Source organism: Oratosquilla oratoria, chromosome 9 (genome assembly GCF_046742065.1).
Source record: "Oratosquilla oratoria isolate Oo_2021 chromosome 9, ASM4674206v1, whole genome shotgun sequence".
Classification (NCBI taxonomy): Eukaryota; Metazoa; Arthropoda; class Malacostraca; order Stomatopoda; family Squillidae; genus Oratosquilla; species Oratosquilla oratoria.
Window position 1 is genome coordinate 78811482 of NC_134785.1, and position 13210 is coordinate 78824691.

General features: G+C 42.7%; 1 protein-coding gene across 3 annotated transcripts in view; it reads right to left on the bottom strand.

Moving 5' to 3' along the window:
* Rassf (Ras association family member) overlaps nucleotides 1–13210 on the bottom strand; it is a 79009-nt gene that overhangs the window by 36888 nt on the left and 28911 nt on the right. For all 3 annotated transcript variants that reach the window (XM_076191045.1, XM_076191046.1, XM_076191047.1), the window contains exons 9-10: nucleotides 9507–9628; nucleotides 8846–8943 (exon numbers count right to left, since the gene is read on the bottom strand). In XM_076191045.1, coding sequence (XP_076047160.1) covers nucleotides 8846–8943; nucleotides 9507–9628 — 220 coding nt within the window. The remainder of the gene's footprint in view (nucleotides 1–8845; nucleotides 8944–9506; nucleotides 9629–13210) is intronic.

The window sequence follows — 13210 nt, forward strand, 5'->3', positions numbered from 1 at the left end:
AGAAGAGTGTTTGTGGAGTGTAGTGGCCTAAAACCGTGTTGTGAGTCAGCAAGGGGAATATATGGTATGACAAGTTTAAGTATTAGGCGTTCAATGACTTTAGAGGGGGTGCAGAGAAGTGTGATTGGGCGGTGCGATGTTGGGATTGTTGGGTCTTTGTTCGGTTTTGGAATGGTGATTATTTTACCATGCTTCCAGATGTCGGGTATAGTGTTGTGTGAATAGCTGTAGTTTGCAATGTTTGTGAGTGCGTGTATACCTTGTGGTCCAATGTGTTTTAGGTGGATGTTGCTTATGTTATCAGGGCCACAGGCAGATGAGTGCTTGAGTTTATGCATTATGAGTTTTGTCTGACTGTCTATGAAGGGTGTATAGTCTGAGTCTGTGGGGAAGTCTTTCTTACGTCGAATGGTGCGTCGGTCGTCAGGGTGAGATGTAAGATGGCTCGTCTGTGCAAAATGACGTATGAGTGCGTTTGCTTGTTGTCTGTTTGAGGGTAGATTATCTGTTGTTGTGATTATTGCTGCGTGAGAGCGTGTAGTGTTAGTGTTGGATAGTGTGATGCTGTTGAGTGTTTTGTACAATTTGCTGGTGTTTGTTTTGTGATCAAGTGTATTGATAAAGTTTTGCCAATTTTGTGTTTTTTGTTCATGTATTTTATTGGCAATCACAGTGTTTAGTGTTTGTATTTGGTCTGCTATGTTTTGAGGGATAGGTGTGGGGGTATCGTGTTTAAGTGTGTCACGTTGTCTGATGAGGCCTTGGATTTCTGGTGTGAAGTTGGGGTTGTGTGATTTTCTGTTGCCTCTAGAGATGTATCTCTTGTCTGCGTTTTGTATGATTGTATTAAAAGCGTGCAGAGCATTGTTTATGTTTGTGATTGGTGTACTGTTAAGTGTTTCAAAATGTTGTTCTGTCTCTTCAGTAAAGGCTTCCCAGTTAGCTCTCTTGTAATTGGTGTAAGTGTGTCTGTGGCCAGCTGGGGTGCATCTTGTTTTGGTGGTGATGATGATTGGAAGGTGGTCAGAGCCAAGGGCTCCGACCACTCTCCATGATGTTGTTGGGGTTAGGCAGGGGGAGCAAAAGGTGATATCAGGAGAGGAGGGAGTGTAGAGGGCTTGGTATGGGATATGTGTATGATTATGCGTGTTGTTCATGATAGTCAATGAGTCGAATTGAGTCTGTATATCAAGCCCTCTGTCTGTGTCAGGGTTGTCGACAAACCAGGCAGACGACTTGGCGTTGAAGTCACCACCCATGATCAGGTTGGGGATTGAAGTTAGTTGGCTGAGTTGAGGTCTGAAGGTGTTTGGAACTGTGGGGGATGATTGGGGGGGAATGTACATGTTAACTATTGTTAGTGTTGAATTGTTGCCTGTGCGGATACGAATGGATTGGGTTTCTGTTGTGTTATCTGTGGTAGGGAGGAGAATTTTGGTTGTGGCACTTGTGTCCACAAAACAGATGGAATGGTGGATCAGGGTGATGAGTCCACCGCCATTGCCGTCAGTCCGGTCTTGTCTGATGGTGGTGTAATTATGAAATGATGGTGTTTTGTGTGAGTGTCTTAATTTTGTTTCTTGTAAAATTGCAATGTGTATGTTGTGTTGTTTAAGAAAGTGTTCAAGTTCATGTTTTTTAGTGTTAATACCGTCAATGTTGTGTTGTAATATGTTGATGTTGTGTGTTTTGTATGTGTTGTATGTTGCCGTTTGGGGTTGAGGTTGGGGTGGTAGTGGGGAAGGTGTAGGATCTGGGTTAGAGGGGGGGAAAGGAGAGATCGGGGACAAAGGAAGGGGAGTACTAATCGGGGGTATGGGCAAAGGGAAATTGGGAGTGGGTAAGGGTGTTGGCTGTGGTTGGGGAGGTGGGATTGGGGTTACTGGAGGGCAGGTAGAACATGTCCAAGTGTTTGTGTATTGGTTTGTGTCAGCAAGTGTTGTACAAGTGAGGTGGGCCCAGTTTTTGCACATATTGCACTGAACTGAGCCCTTTGTCTGTCTGCTTGAAGTAATGGGTTTAGAGCATGTTGGGCATGTGTATTTTGTGGTGGGCCCAGGATTGCTCTCTACATCTCCGGCTAAAAGTAGAGATGTAGAGAGCAATCCTGTATATACAGTACATTTACATGCCTGTATCACAGTTATTATTACAGAATTATTAGTATTATAGCATTATTATTACAGTACAGGTAGTCGTTGACTTACGACAGAGTTTGGTTCCGACAGACAGGTCGTAAGTCGATCTATATATATACATACATACATATACCAAGGCTTTTTCCCCCTTCCAAGGGAGGTAGCCAAAAAGGGAAAGGCATAAAAACACTCCCACCCATTTCATCCCTAAATACACTCCACACCCCTCCCACCCTCCCTCTCATCTGAGCACCTCCTGGATGACGGGTCATCCCTGCACCCTGCCCACCGCCCTGGGTCAGAAGCAGTGTCGCAAGACACAGCACATCCACAGCAAGGCCGCTTCATTTAATCGGCGACCCCCCCTCTCTGTCCCCCCTTGCATATAAGGAGAGGATGGGGAGAAATCCCTTCGGGCTGCGTCAAAATTTACTCACACATACTACCCCCCCCACCCCCCCGCCCATTCCTCCTCATACAATCACAACATCATCCATATACAACCATTCTCCACTCACCTCTGTCTTCCGTCCTCTCCCTTCCTTCCTCAACAGACATTCCCCTCTTCCCCAAAGCCCCCTTCACCCCATCCATCCACCTCATCCTAGGACGCCCCCACATGTTCACTCCCTCCACATCTGCCTTCCATACCTCTTTTACTAGTCTTTCTTCACTCATTCTTTCCATGTGTCCAAACCATCCTAATACTCTTTCATCAACCCTATCTCCCAAATCCTTTTTCACCCCTGTTCCCCTCCTCACCTCCTCATTTCTCACTCTATCCAGCCTAGTAACCCCTACCATACTTCTCAGACACCTCATCTCAAACACATTCAAACTCCTTCTCTCTTCTTCTCTTATGTTCCATGTTTCTGCCCCATACAGTGCTGTTGGCACAATCACTCCTTCATACAGTCTCCTCTTCGCATCCATTCCCAAATGTCTATTCCTCATTACACTCTTTAATCCACCAAGGCATTTACTCGCTTCTCTCAATCTACATTCTACCTCCACCTTCACTCCACCTTTTCCTGCTACACTTGCACCCAAGTATCTAAAACTATCCACTTCCTCCAGTCGCTCTCCCTTAATGTTCACTTCCAGTCTACTGCCACTTTCACCCCTTGTACATCTCATCACCTTACTTTTACCCACATTTATCTTTAGCTTTCTTCTATCACATACTCTCCCAAACTCTGCCACCAGCTTCCTCAATCCCTCCTCTGACCCTACCACAAGCGCAGTGTCGTCCGCAAACAACAGCTGGCTCACCTCCCACTTTTCTCCATTTTCTTTAACTATCTCCAATCCCTGACCCACTACCCTAGCATTCACCTCTCGCACCACCCCATCCATGTATAAGTTGAACAGCCAGGGCGACATAACGCATCCTTGACGAAGTCCCACCTTTACTTCAAACCACTCACTCTCTCCATTTCTAATCCTGACACAAGCTCTACTACTCTCATAAGAACTCTTGACAGCTCCCAAAAGCTTTCCTCCTATCCCATAAATCTGCATAACCTCCCACAGTGCCTTTCTGTCTACCCTATCATAAGCCTTTTCCAGATCCATAAAAGCCCAGAAAACATCCTTCCCCTTTCCTATAGCTTTCTCACATATCTGTCTTACCACAAAGATCTGATCTACACAACCTCTACCTGTCCTAAATCCACACTGTTCCTCACCAATTACTCTTTCTGTTCCTCTCCTAATCCTCTCAGTTAAGATCCTCCCATAAGCCTTCCCTACTACACTTAACAGGCTAATCCCTCTGAAACTACTACATTCACACTTGTCCCCTTTTCCCTTGTAAAGAGGAACTATACAGGCACTTCTCCAGTCCTCCGGTACTCTACCCTCTCTCCAGCAAACATTAAATAACCTCACCAACCAGTCCACCATCACTGAACCTCCCTTTTTCAGACATTCTGCATGGCATCCATCCAGACCAGGTGCCTTACCTGCTTTCATCATCTTTACAACTGCCTTCACCTCATCCTTCCTTATTTCTCCTCCATTCTCCTCACTCATCACTCTCATTTTCTTCGCATTTCCCACTGCAGCTATCTTTCCTTCCCTATCCTCCTTCACATTTAGCAACTCCCTAAAATATTCTGCCCATCTTCCCCTTACTGCCATCTCTTCCATTATCATCTCTCCTTCTGTACCTTTTACCTTTTCTTCCCTACTTGATTCGCCTCCTCTTCCTCTCTTAATTTCTTTCCAAAACATCTTTTTATTACTTTCAAAATTTTCTGTCATACTCCTACCCCATTTCACATCTGCTCTCCTCTTTGCCTCCTTTACCTTTTGCTTTACTTCTCTTTTCTTTTCTTTGTACGTCTCATATGACTCCCCTGTCCTCTTTTGTAACCAATCTGTGAATGCTCGCTTCTTCTCTTCTACAACCTTCTTTGTTTCCTCATCCCACCATTCACTACCCTTTCTTCTATTTCCCCCTGTCCTTCTTGTTCCACACACCATCCTTGCACACTTTAAGACTCCCTCCTTGAACCATCCCCATTCCTCCTCCACACCCATCTCTGCTCCATCCTTTACTCCCTCCCACTCCTCCTTCAGCTTCTTTTCGTACTCATATTGAATAAAATCCTATCATCTTTGACCTATGATATTTAATACTGTATTTGTTAACCTTTGTATTATTTTACCATCACACTTTCTTTAGGAAACGTATGCATACTGAATAAAATCTTATTATCTTTGAGCTACATTGTTTAATATTCATTAACTTTTTATAATTTTCGTTAGGAAACGTAGCCTAGGTCTACGCATACTGAATAAAGTCCTGTCATCTTTGACCAACAAATCCTATTTTGTTGGTTACATTAAAATCATTGTTAAGCAAAATTAGGAAAAAAATATTTTGAAACACATTCTTTTCGTTTACGTACTGTACCGAAAATATTGTTATCGACAACAGACTAGGCATAATCAAAGTTTACTGTTACATTTTATTAATCGTAAAACATAGAAATACAAAATGCTGTGCCGAACATTTTGTCAACGACAACAGACTAGGCATAAAAAAATAGTAACATTTTATTACAGATGCTCCTCTACTTACGTTCATTCGTTTTACGTTTATCGATTATACGTTTGAACTGACAGTAAAAAAAAAAAAAATTGTAAAAAAAAAATTTTTGAGTGAATTTTTTAGTTTACCGCGCTCTCCGTAGTTCAAACGATACTTGCGCACGACGCTGCGTCCATTGTTTACATTGCGCAGACGAAAAACTGAACATGCCTTGCCTCCTCCTCCTCCCCCTCCTCCTCCACCATCTCAATTTATAAGAACATAAGAACATAAGAAATAAAGGAGACTGCAAAAGACCATAAGGCTTGAATTTAATCTATTTGAAATTAATGTTATTATTTTACAATGTTATGTGTTTAATTAATGATTTAGGGGTGTTTTATAAGATACGGTAATAGAATTTACCGATGTAGAGTACAGTAACAACTTACGTTCATTTTCAACTTACGTTCGGCCGTTCGGAACGTAACTAAAACGTAAGTTGAGGAGTGTCTGTAATTGCAAAACATAAAAATACAAAATGTAAGGCAAAATTAGGATTTTTTTTATTTCAACAAAACATATTCTTTTCGTTTAAGTACTGTACTGAACATATTGTTATCGACAACAAAATAGCCTAGGCATAAAAAGTTTGTTATATTTTATTAATTGCAAAACATACAAAAATACAAAATGCAATGCAAAATTAGGAAACATTTTACTTCAAACAAATAAAATGAAAGAATATTTAGCTGGCTGGGATGCTGACACTGCCGGCAGCCTGCGAAAACTATCGTACTCGCGTCTCGCAGCGTGCGGAGTAATGTACTGCACTGCCAGGCATAACATTGCAATTCTATTACTCTATTAAATGTTAGATATTATTGCACCATCTCGTGGTCGTAAAGTCGATCAGTCGTAAGTCGCATAGGTCGTAAGTCGACGACTACCTGTATTGTTATCATTACAGTGTTAGAGTATTATTCTTGTGTGTTTCTATGCCATATCATACATTACCTACACATATACCGCTATGAAAATCTACAGGTGTTAGGGCGATATTTTCGATGACCGGACGTTTGGCATGACCAGACCACCCTTCCCCCCAATTAGTCCATGCTTTCGAGGTTCGACTGTACATATACATATACCAAAGGCCCTTTCCACCTTACAAGGGAGGTAGCCAAAAAGAAAAAGGCATAAAAACCATTTCCACCCATTCCATCCCTAATACACTCCAATCCCCTCCACCCTCTACCCTCCCTCTTATCTTGGCACCTCCTCGATGACGGGTCATCCCTGCATCTTGTCCACTGCCCTGGGTCAGAAGCAGTGTTGCAAGAGACAGCACATCCACAGCAAGGCTGCTTCATTATATCAGGGACCCCCATTCTCCATCCCCTCATGCAGAAAAGGAGAACATACATACATACATACATATACCACAGGCTTTCTCTCCCTACATGGGGGGGTAGCCAAAAAGAAAAAGGCATAGAAGACTGGGAGAAATCCCTTCAGGCTTCGTCAAATTTTTCTCACACATACTACCTCACCCCCCATCCCACCGCCTGTTCCACCTCATGCATCACAACATCATCCATATACAACCATTCTCCATTCACCCCTATCTTCTGTCCTCTCCTGTCCTTCCTCAACAGACATTCCCCTCTTCCTCAAAGCCCCTTTCACCCCATCTATCCATTTCATCCTAGGTCGCCCCCTCATGTTCACTCCCCCCACATCTGCCTTCCATATCTCTTTACTAGTCTTTCTTCACTCATTCTTTCCATGTATTCAAAGCATCCCAATACTCTTTCATTAACCCTATCTCCCAACTCCCTTTCCACCCCCGTTCTCCTCCTCACCTCCTCATTTCTCACTCTATCTAGCCTAGTAACCCCAATCATACTTCTCAGACACCTCATCTCAAACACATTCAAACTCCTTTTCTCTTCTCTTATGTTCCATGTTTCTGCCCCATACAATGCTGTTGGCACAATCATTCCTTCATGCAATCTCCTTTTAGCCTCCATTCCCTAATGTCTATTCCTCATTACACTTTTTAATCCACCAAAGCATTTACTTGCTTCTCTCAATCTACATTCTACCTCCACCTCCACTCCTCCCTTTCCTGTCACATTCGCACCCAAGTATCTAAAACTATCCAACTTCCTCCAATCGCTTTCCCTTAACCCCTTCCATACGGTGCTGCACACATAGGCGTCATGAGGAGCAAGTGGATTCGCGACGCTGCCAGATCGGCGTCTTGATTATATTTATTGTAGTCGCCCCTGTGTTTTTACATTCTCCTAATCTGCTCTTAATCCCATTCTCTGTGGTTTTCAAAATTCACGGGTGAAAGAGAGAACTATCGATATAAGCCGTAACTATATTTTATGATGCGAGTATTATTACGACACGTCGTACAGCTGGCATTGGCTGCTGCCCGCGAGATTTAAGTCCCGTAGTGAAGTGGTTAATACTCACTTCCAGTCTGCTGCCACTTTCACCCCTTGTACATCTCATCACCTTACTTTTACCTACATTTATCTTCAACTTTCTTCTTTCACACACTTTCTCAAACTCTCTCAGTAACTTCCTCAATCCCTCCTCTGATCCTGCTATAACCGCAATGTCGTCCGCAAACAACAGCTGGCTCACTTCCCACTTTTCTCCACTTTCTTTAAACATTTCCAATCCCTGACCCACCACCCTTGCATTTACCTCTCACACCACCCCATCCATGTATAAGTTGAACAGCCAGGGCAACATAACACATCCCTGATGAAGTCCCACCTTTACCTCGAACCACTCACTCTCTCCATTTCTAATCTTGACACATGCTCTACTACTCTCATAAGAACTCTTGACAGCTCCTAGAAGTTTTTCTATCCTGTATATCTGCAATACCTCCCACAGTGCCTTCCTGTCTACCTTGTCATAAGCCTTTTCCAGATCCATAAAAGCCCAAAAAACATCCTTACCTTTTCCTACAGCTTTCTCACATATCTATCTTACCACAAAGATCTGATCTATGCAACCTCTACCTGTCCTAAATCCACACTGTTTCTCACCAATTACTCCCTCTGTTCCTCTCCTAATCCTCTCAATCAAGATCCTCCTATAAGCCTTCCCAACTACACTTAACAAGCTAATCCCTCTGAAACTACTACATTCACACTTGTCCCCTTGTCCCTTGTAAAGTGGAACTATACAGCCACTCCTCCAGTCCTCCGGCATTCTACCCTCTCTTGAACAAACATTAAATAACTTTACCAGCCAGTCCATCATCACTATACCTCCTTTTTTCAGACATTCTGCATGGCATCCATCCAGACCAGGTGCCTTACCTGCTCTCATCATCTTAACAACTGCCTTCACTTTATCCTTCCTTATTTCTCCTCCATTTTCCTCATTCATCACAGTCATTTTCTTAGCACTTCCCACTACAACTATCTTTCCCTCCCTATTTTCCTTCTAGTCAGTGAAATTCAAGAAAATTCTTAAAATCATTTCATTCCATGCTACAAAGTCCCCTGCAAGGGGCACTGTCCCAGCCTCCCAATGCAGGGGGGTAGAATTTGTGATGTTAAACCAAATTTATTATTTTGCAAGGCCTAGGCATAAACTAGTCACTCTCATCCATAATACATGATTAAGAAATGCTCACTTTTTCTTGAGGCTTTCCAACTGACGCTGCTCTTCCCGATGATACTGCAACAAGATGGCTCTGCATTCTGCAAGACTCAGGTTTAGGAATTGGGCAACCTATAAAAACATACATAATAATTTATAAATATCTGCATTATACCAAAAATGATACTTTCAAAATTATAGTCACAATATTGTAGAAATATTCTGATAAATGGTAAAATCCCACAATCCTGGAAGTGAAAAAAGTAAATTGTAAATATATATTTTCTATATTTTCAGCCACCAATAAACAGTACTTCAATGCTGGTGGCATCCATTCACAACCACTCTCCACTCATACCTGTCTCTTGCTCTCTCCCTTGTCTAATCAATACATTTTCCTTTAGTAACCAGGACCCCCTCAACCTATCCATCCACCTGCTAATCAGTCTTTCCCTTAAGTTCTTTCCATCCACTTCTGCCTTCCACACTCTCCTTGGTTGTCTTCTTCACTTATTCTTTTCATATTCCCAAACCATATCAACCCTGTAAGTTTCCTTTTCACACTAGCTCTCTGATTCATTTCTTCATTTCTCAGTTAATTTCAAATCATCCTGCTTCCCTTAAATTAAAAGTCTCTGTTCCATAAAGTGTTCTGGGAAAACTGTTCTCCACTCACACAGCTAATTCTGGCTTACCTGTGGTGACACCTCTTGAGTATACTGTGCATCCATAATGAAAAATTTTGCCACTTCTTCATGAGGTCCCAACATGACACGTGTGATCAAAGGATACTCATCTTCACGAATTCGCCGGCATTCTGAGGATGATGACATACCATCAGAAAAAGTCCCAAATTACTGACAATATAATGGTATCTTCAGAGCCCTCAAAAAATACACCTGCATTGAAACAAATAGATTTAGATAAGAAAATATATATACAGTAGAAGCCCAATTTAACGGATATCAATTTAGATGATATGTTTGAAAGATAGAAATGGAGAAATAATTAAATGTAGAGACAAAATGGTAAAAAGAGTAGAAGAATTTTACCAAGAGCTTTACTCGTCGAAGGCTGTAGTTGAGTCAGTAGATTCATGTGTAGACGTTAGTAGTGTACCAGATATTACAAAGGAAGAAGTAGAATTTGCTCTAAAAACTATGAAAAGAGGAAAAGCACCTGGGGAAGATGGTATATCAATAGATCTACTGAAAGACGCTGGTGAATTAGTTCATATTAAATTAGCTAAGTTGTACACCCAGTGCTTACGTCAAGAGAGCGTTCCGGATGCGTGGTGCAATGCTATAGTGATTTTGCTTCATAAAAAAGGAGACCAGAAGGACCTTAGTAACTATCGACCGATTAGCTTGCTATCAAACGTATATAAAGTATTCTCCAAGATCCTTACAAATAGACTGAGTCAAGTTTTAGATGGAAACCAACCGAGAGAACAGGCAGGCTTTAGAAGCGGATATTCAACTCTAGACCATTTGCAAGGTCCTGGAGCTGCAACATCTACGTCGTGGGACCACCCCCCAACCCCAAGAGTTGGGGGCCAATCAGCAGCAACCACCCCTGGCCATCAGCTCTACGCAGATGGTGCCGATCCCCAAAGAGGAGCTACGCCTACCTGGGGGAGTACCACAATCCTTTTTTCCAACATACAATGTTACGTTTTTTCTGCACTGAGGGGTGATTTTCCGGCGATCACCCCTCTTCTTCTACTTTTAGCCGGAGATGTAGAGAGCAATCCTGGGCCCACCACAAAATACACATGCCCAACATGCTCTAAACCCATTACTTCGAGCAGACAGACAAAGGGCTCAGTTCAGTGCAATATGTGCAAAAACTGGGCCCACCTCACTTGTACAACACTTGCTGACACAAACCAATACACAAACACTTGGACATGTTCTAACTGCCCTCCAGTAACCCCACTCCCACCTCCCCAACCACAGCCAACACCCTTACCCACTCCCAATTTCCCTTTGCCCTTACCCCCGATTAGTACTCCCCTTCCTTTGTCCCCGATCTCTCCTTTCCCCCCCTCTGACCCAGATCCTACACCTTCCCCATTACCACCCCAACCTCAACCCCAAACGGCAACATACAACACATACAAAACACACAACATCAACATATTACAACACAACATTGACGGTATTAACACGAAAAAACATGAACTTGAACACTTTCTTAAACAACACAACATACACATTGTGATTTTACAAGAAACAAAACTAAGACACTCACACAAAACACCATCATTTCATAATTACACCACCATCAGACAAGACCGGACTGACGGCAATGGCGGTGGACTCATCACCCTGATCCACCACTCCATCTGTTTTGTGGACACAAGTGCCACAACCAAAATTCTCCTCCCTACCACAGATAACACAACAGAAACCCAATCCATTCGAATCTGCACAGGCAACAATTCAACACTGACAATAGTTAACATGTACATTCCCCCCCAATCATCCCCCACAGTTCCAAACACCTTCAGACCTCAACTTAGCCAACTAACCTCAATCCCCAACCTGATCATGGGTGGTGACTTCAACGCCAAGTCGTCTGCCTGGTATGTCGACAACCCTGACACAGACAGAGGGCTTGACATACAGACTCAATTCGACTCATTGACTATCATGAACAACACGCATAATCATACACATATCCCATACCAAGCCCTCTACACTCCCCCCTCTCCTGATATCACCTTTTGCTCCCCCTGCCTAACCCCAACAACATCATGGAGAGTGGTCGGAGCCCTTGGCTCTGACCACCTTCCAATCATCATCACCACAAAAACAAGATGCACCCCAGCTGGCCACAGACACACTTACACCAATTACAAGAGAGCTAACTGGGAAGCTTTTACTCAAGAGACAGAACAACATTTTGAAACACTTAACAGTACACCAATCACAAACATAAACAATGCTCTGCACGCTTTTAATACAATCATACAAAACGCAGACAAGAGATACATCCCTAGAGGCAACAGAAAATCACACAACCCCAACTTCACACCAGAAATCCAAGGCCTCATCAGACAACGTGACACACTTAAACACGATACCCCCACACCTATCCCTCAAAACATAGCAGACCAAATACAAACACTAAACACTGTGATTGCCAATAAAATACATGAACAAAAAACACAAAATTGGCAAAACTTTATCAATACACTTGATCACAAAACAAACACCAGCAAATTGTACAAAACACTCAACAGCATCACACTATCCAACACTAACACTACTCGCTCTCACGCAGCAATAATCACAACAACAGATAATTTACCCTCAAACAGACAACAAGCAAACGCACTCATACGTCATTTTGCACAGACGAGCCATCTTACATCTCACCCTGATGACCGACGCACCATTCGACGTAAGAAAGACTTCCCCACAGACTCAGACTATACACCCTTCATAGACAGTCAGACAAAACTCATAATGCATAATCTCAAGCACTCATCTGCCTGTGGCCCTGATAACATAAGCAACATCCACCTAAAACACATTGGACCACAAGGTATACACGCACTCACAAACATTGCAAACTACAGCTATTCACACAACACTATACCCGACATCTGGAAGCATGGTAAAATAATCACCATTCCAAAACCGAACAAAGACCCAACAATCCCAACATCGCACCGCCCAATCACACTTCTCTGCACCCCCTCTAAAGTCATTGAACGCCTAATACTTAAACTTGTCACACCATATATTCCCCTTGCTGACTCACAACACGGTTTTAGGCCACTACACTCCACAAACACTCTTCTGACAAACCTCACACAAAGAATTTTAGATGGCATCAATTCAGATAGGCCCCACCACAGAACACTTCTTATAACATTGGACATTAGTAAAGCTTTTGATGCTATCCCCCGCCACAACCTAACAAATAAAATATATAACACAGACATGCACAATAACACCAAAAGATGGCTGGCCAATTATCTGGCAGGCAGGAATGCTCATGTGTCATATAATGGCCAATCATCGCACATCAGAAACATTAAGAACGGAGTACCACAGGGCTCAGTTCTATCCCCCACATTATTTAATCTATACATGCATGACTTACCCACGCCAGACACCCCAGAAATACAAATCTCTTCCTACGCAGACGACATAACAATCACATGCACACATCGTAACACAGACAAAGCCGCAGAAATAATCCAGCCTTACCTTGACACACTCAACACATGGTTCATCACAAACAGACTCAAAATAGCTCCAACCAAATCTACAGCAACACTTCTCACCAACTGGACAAAAGAACACAAATACATACCTCATCTCTACATCAACAACACTCTAATACCACACACAAACACACCGAAAATTCTTGGTGTAACATACGA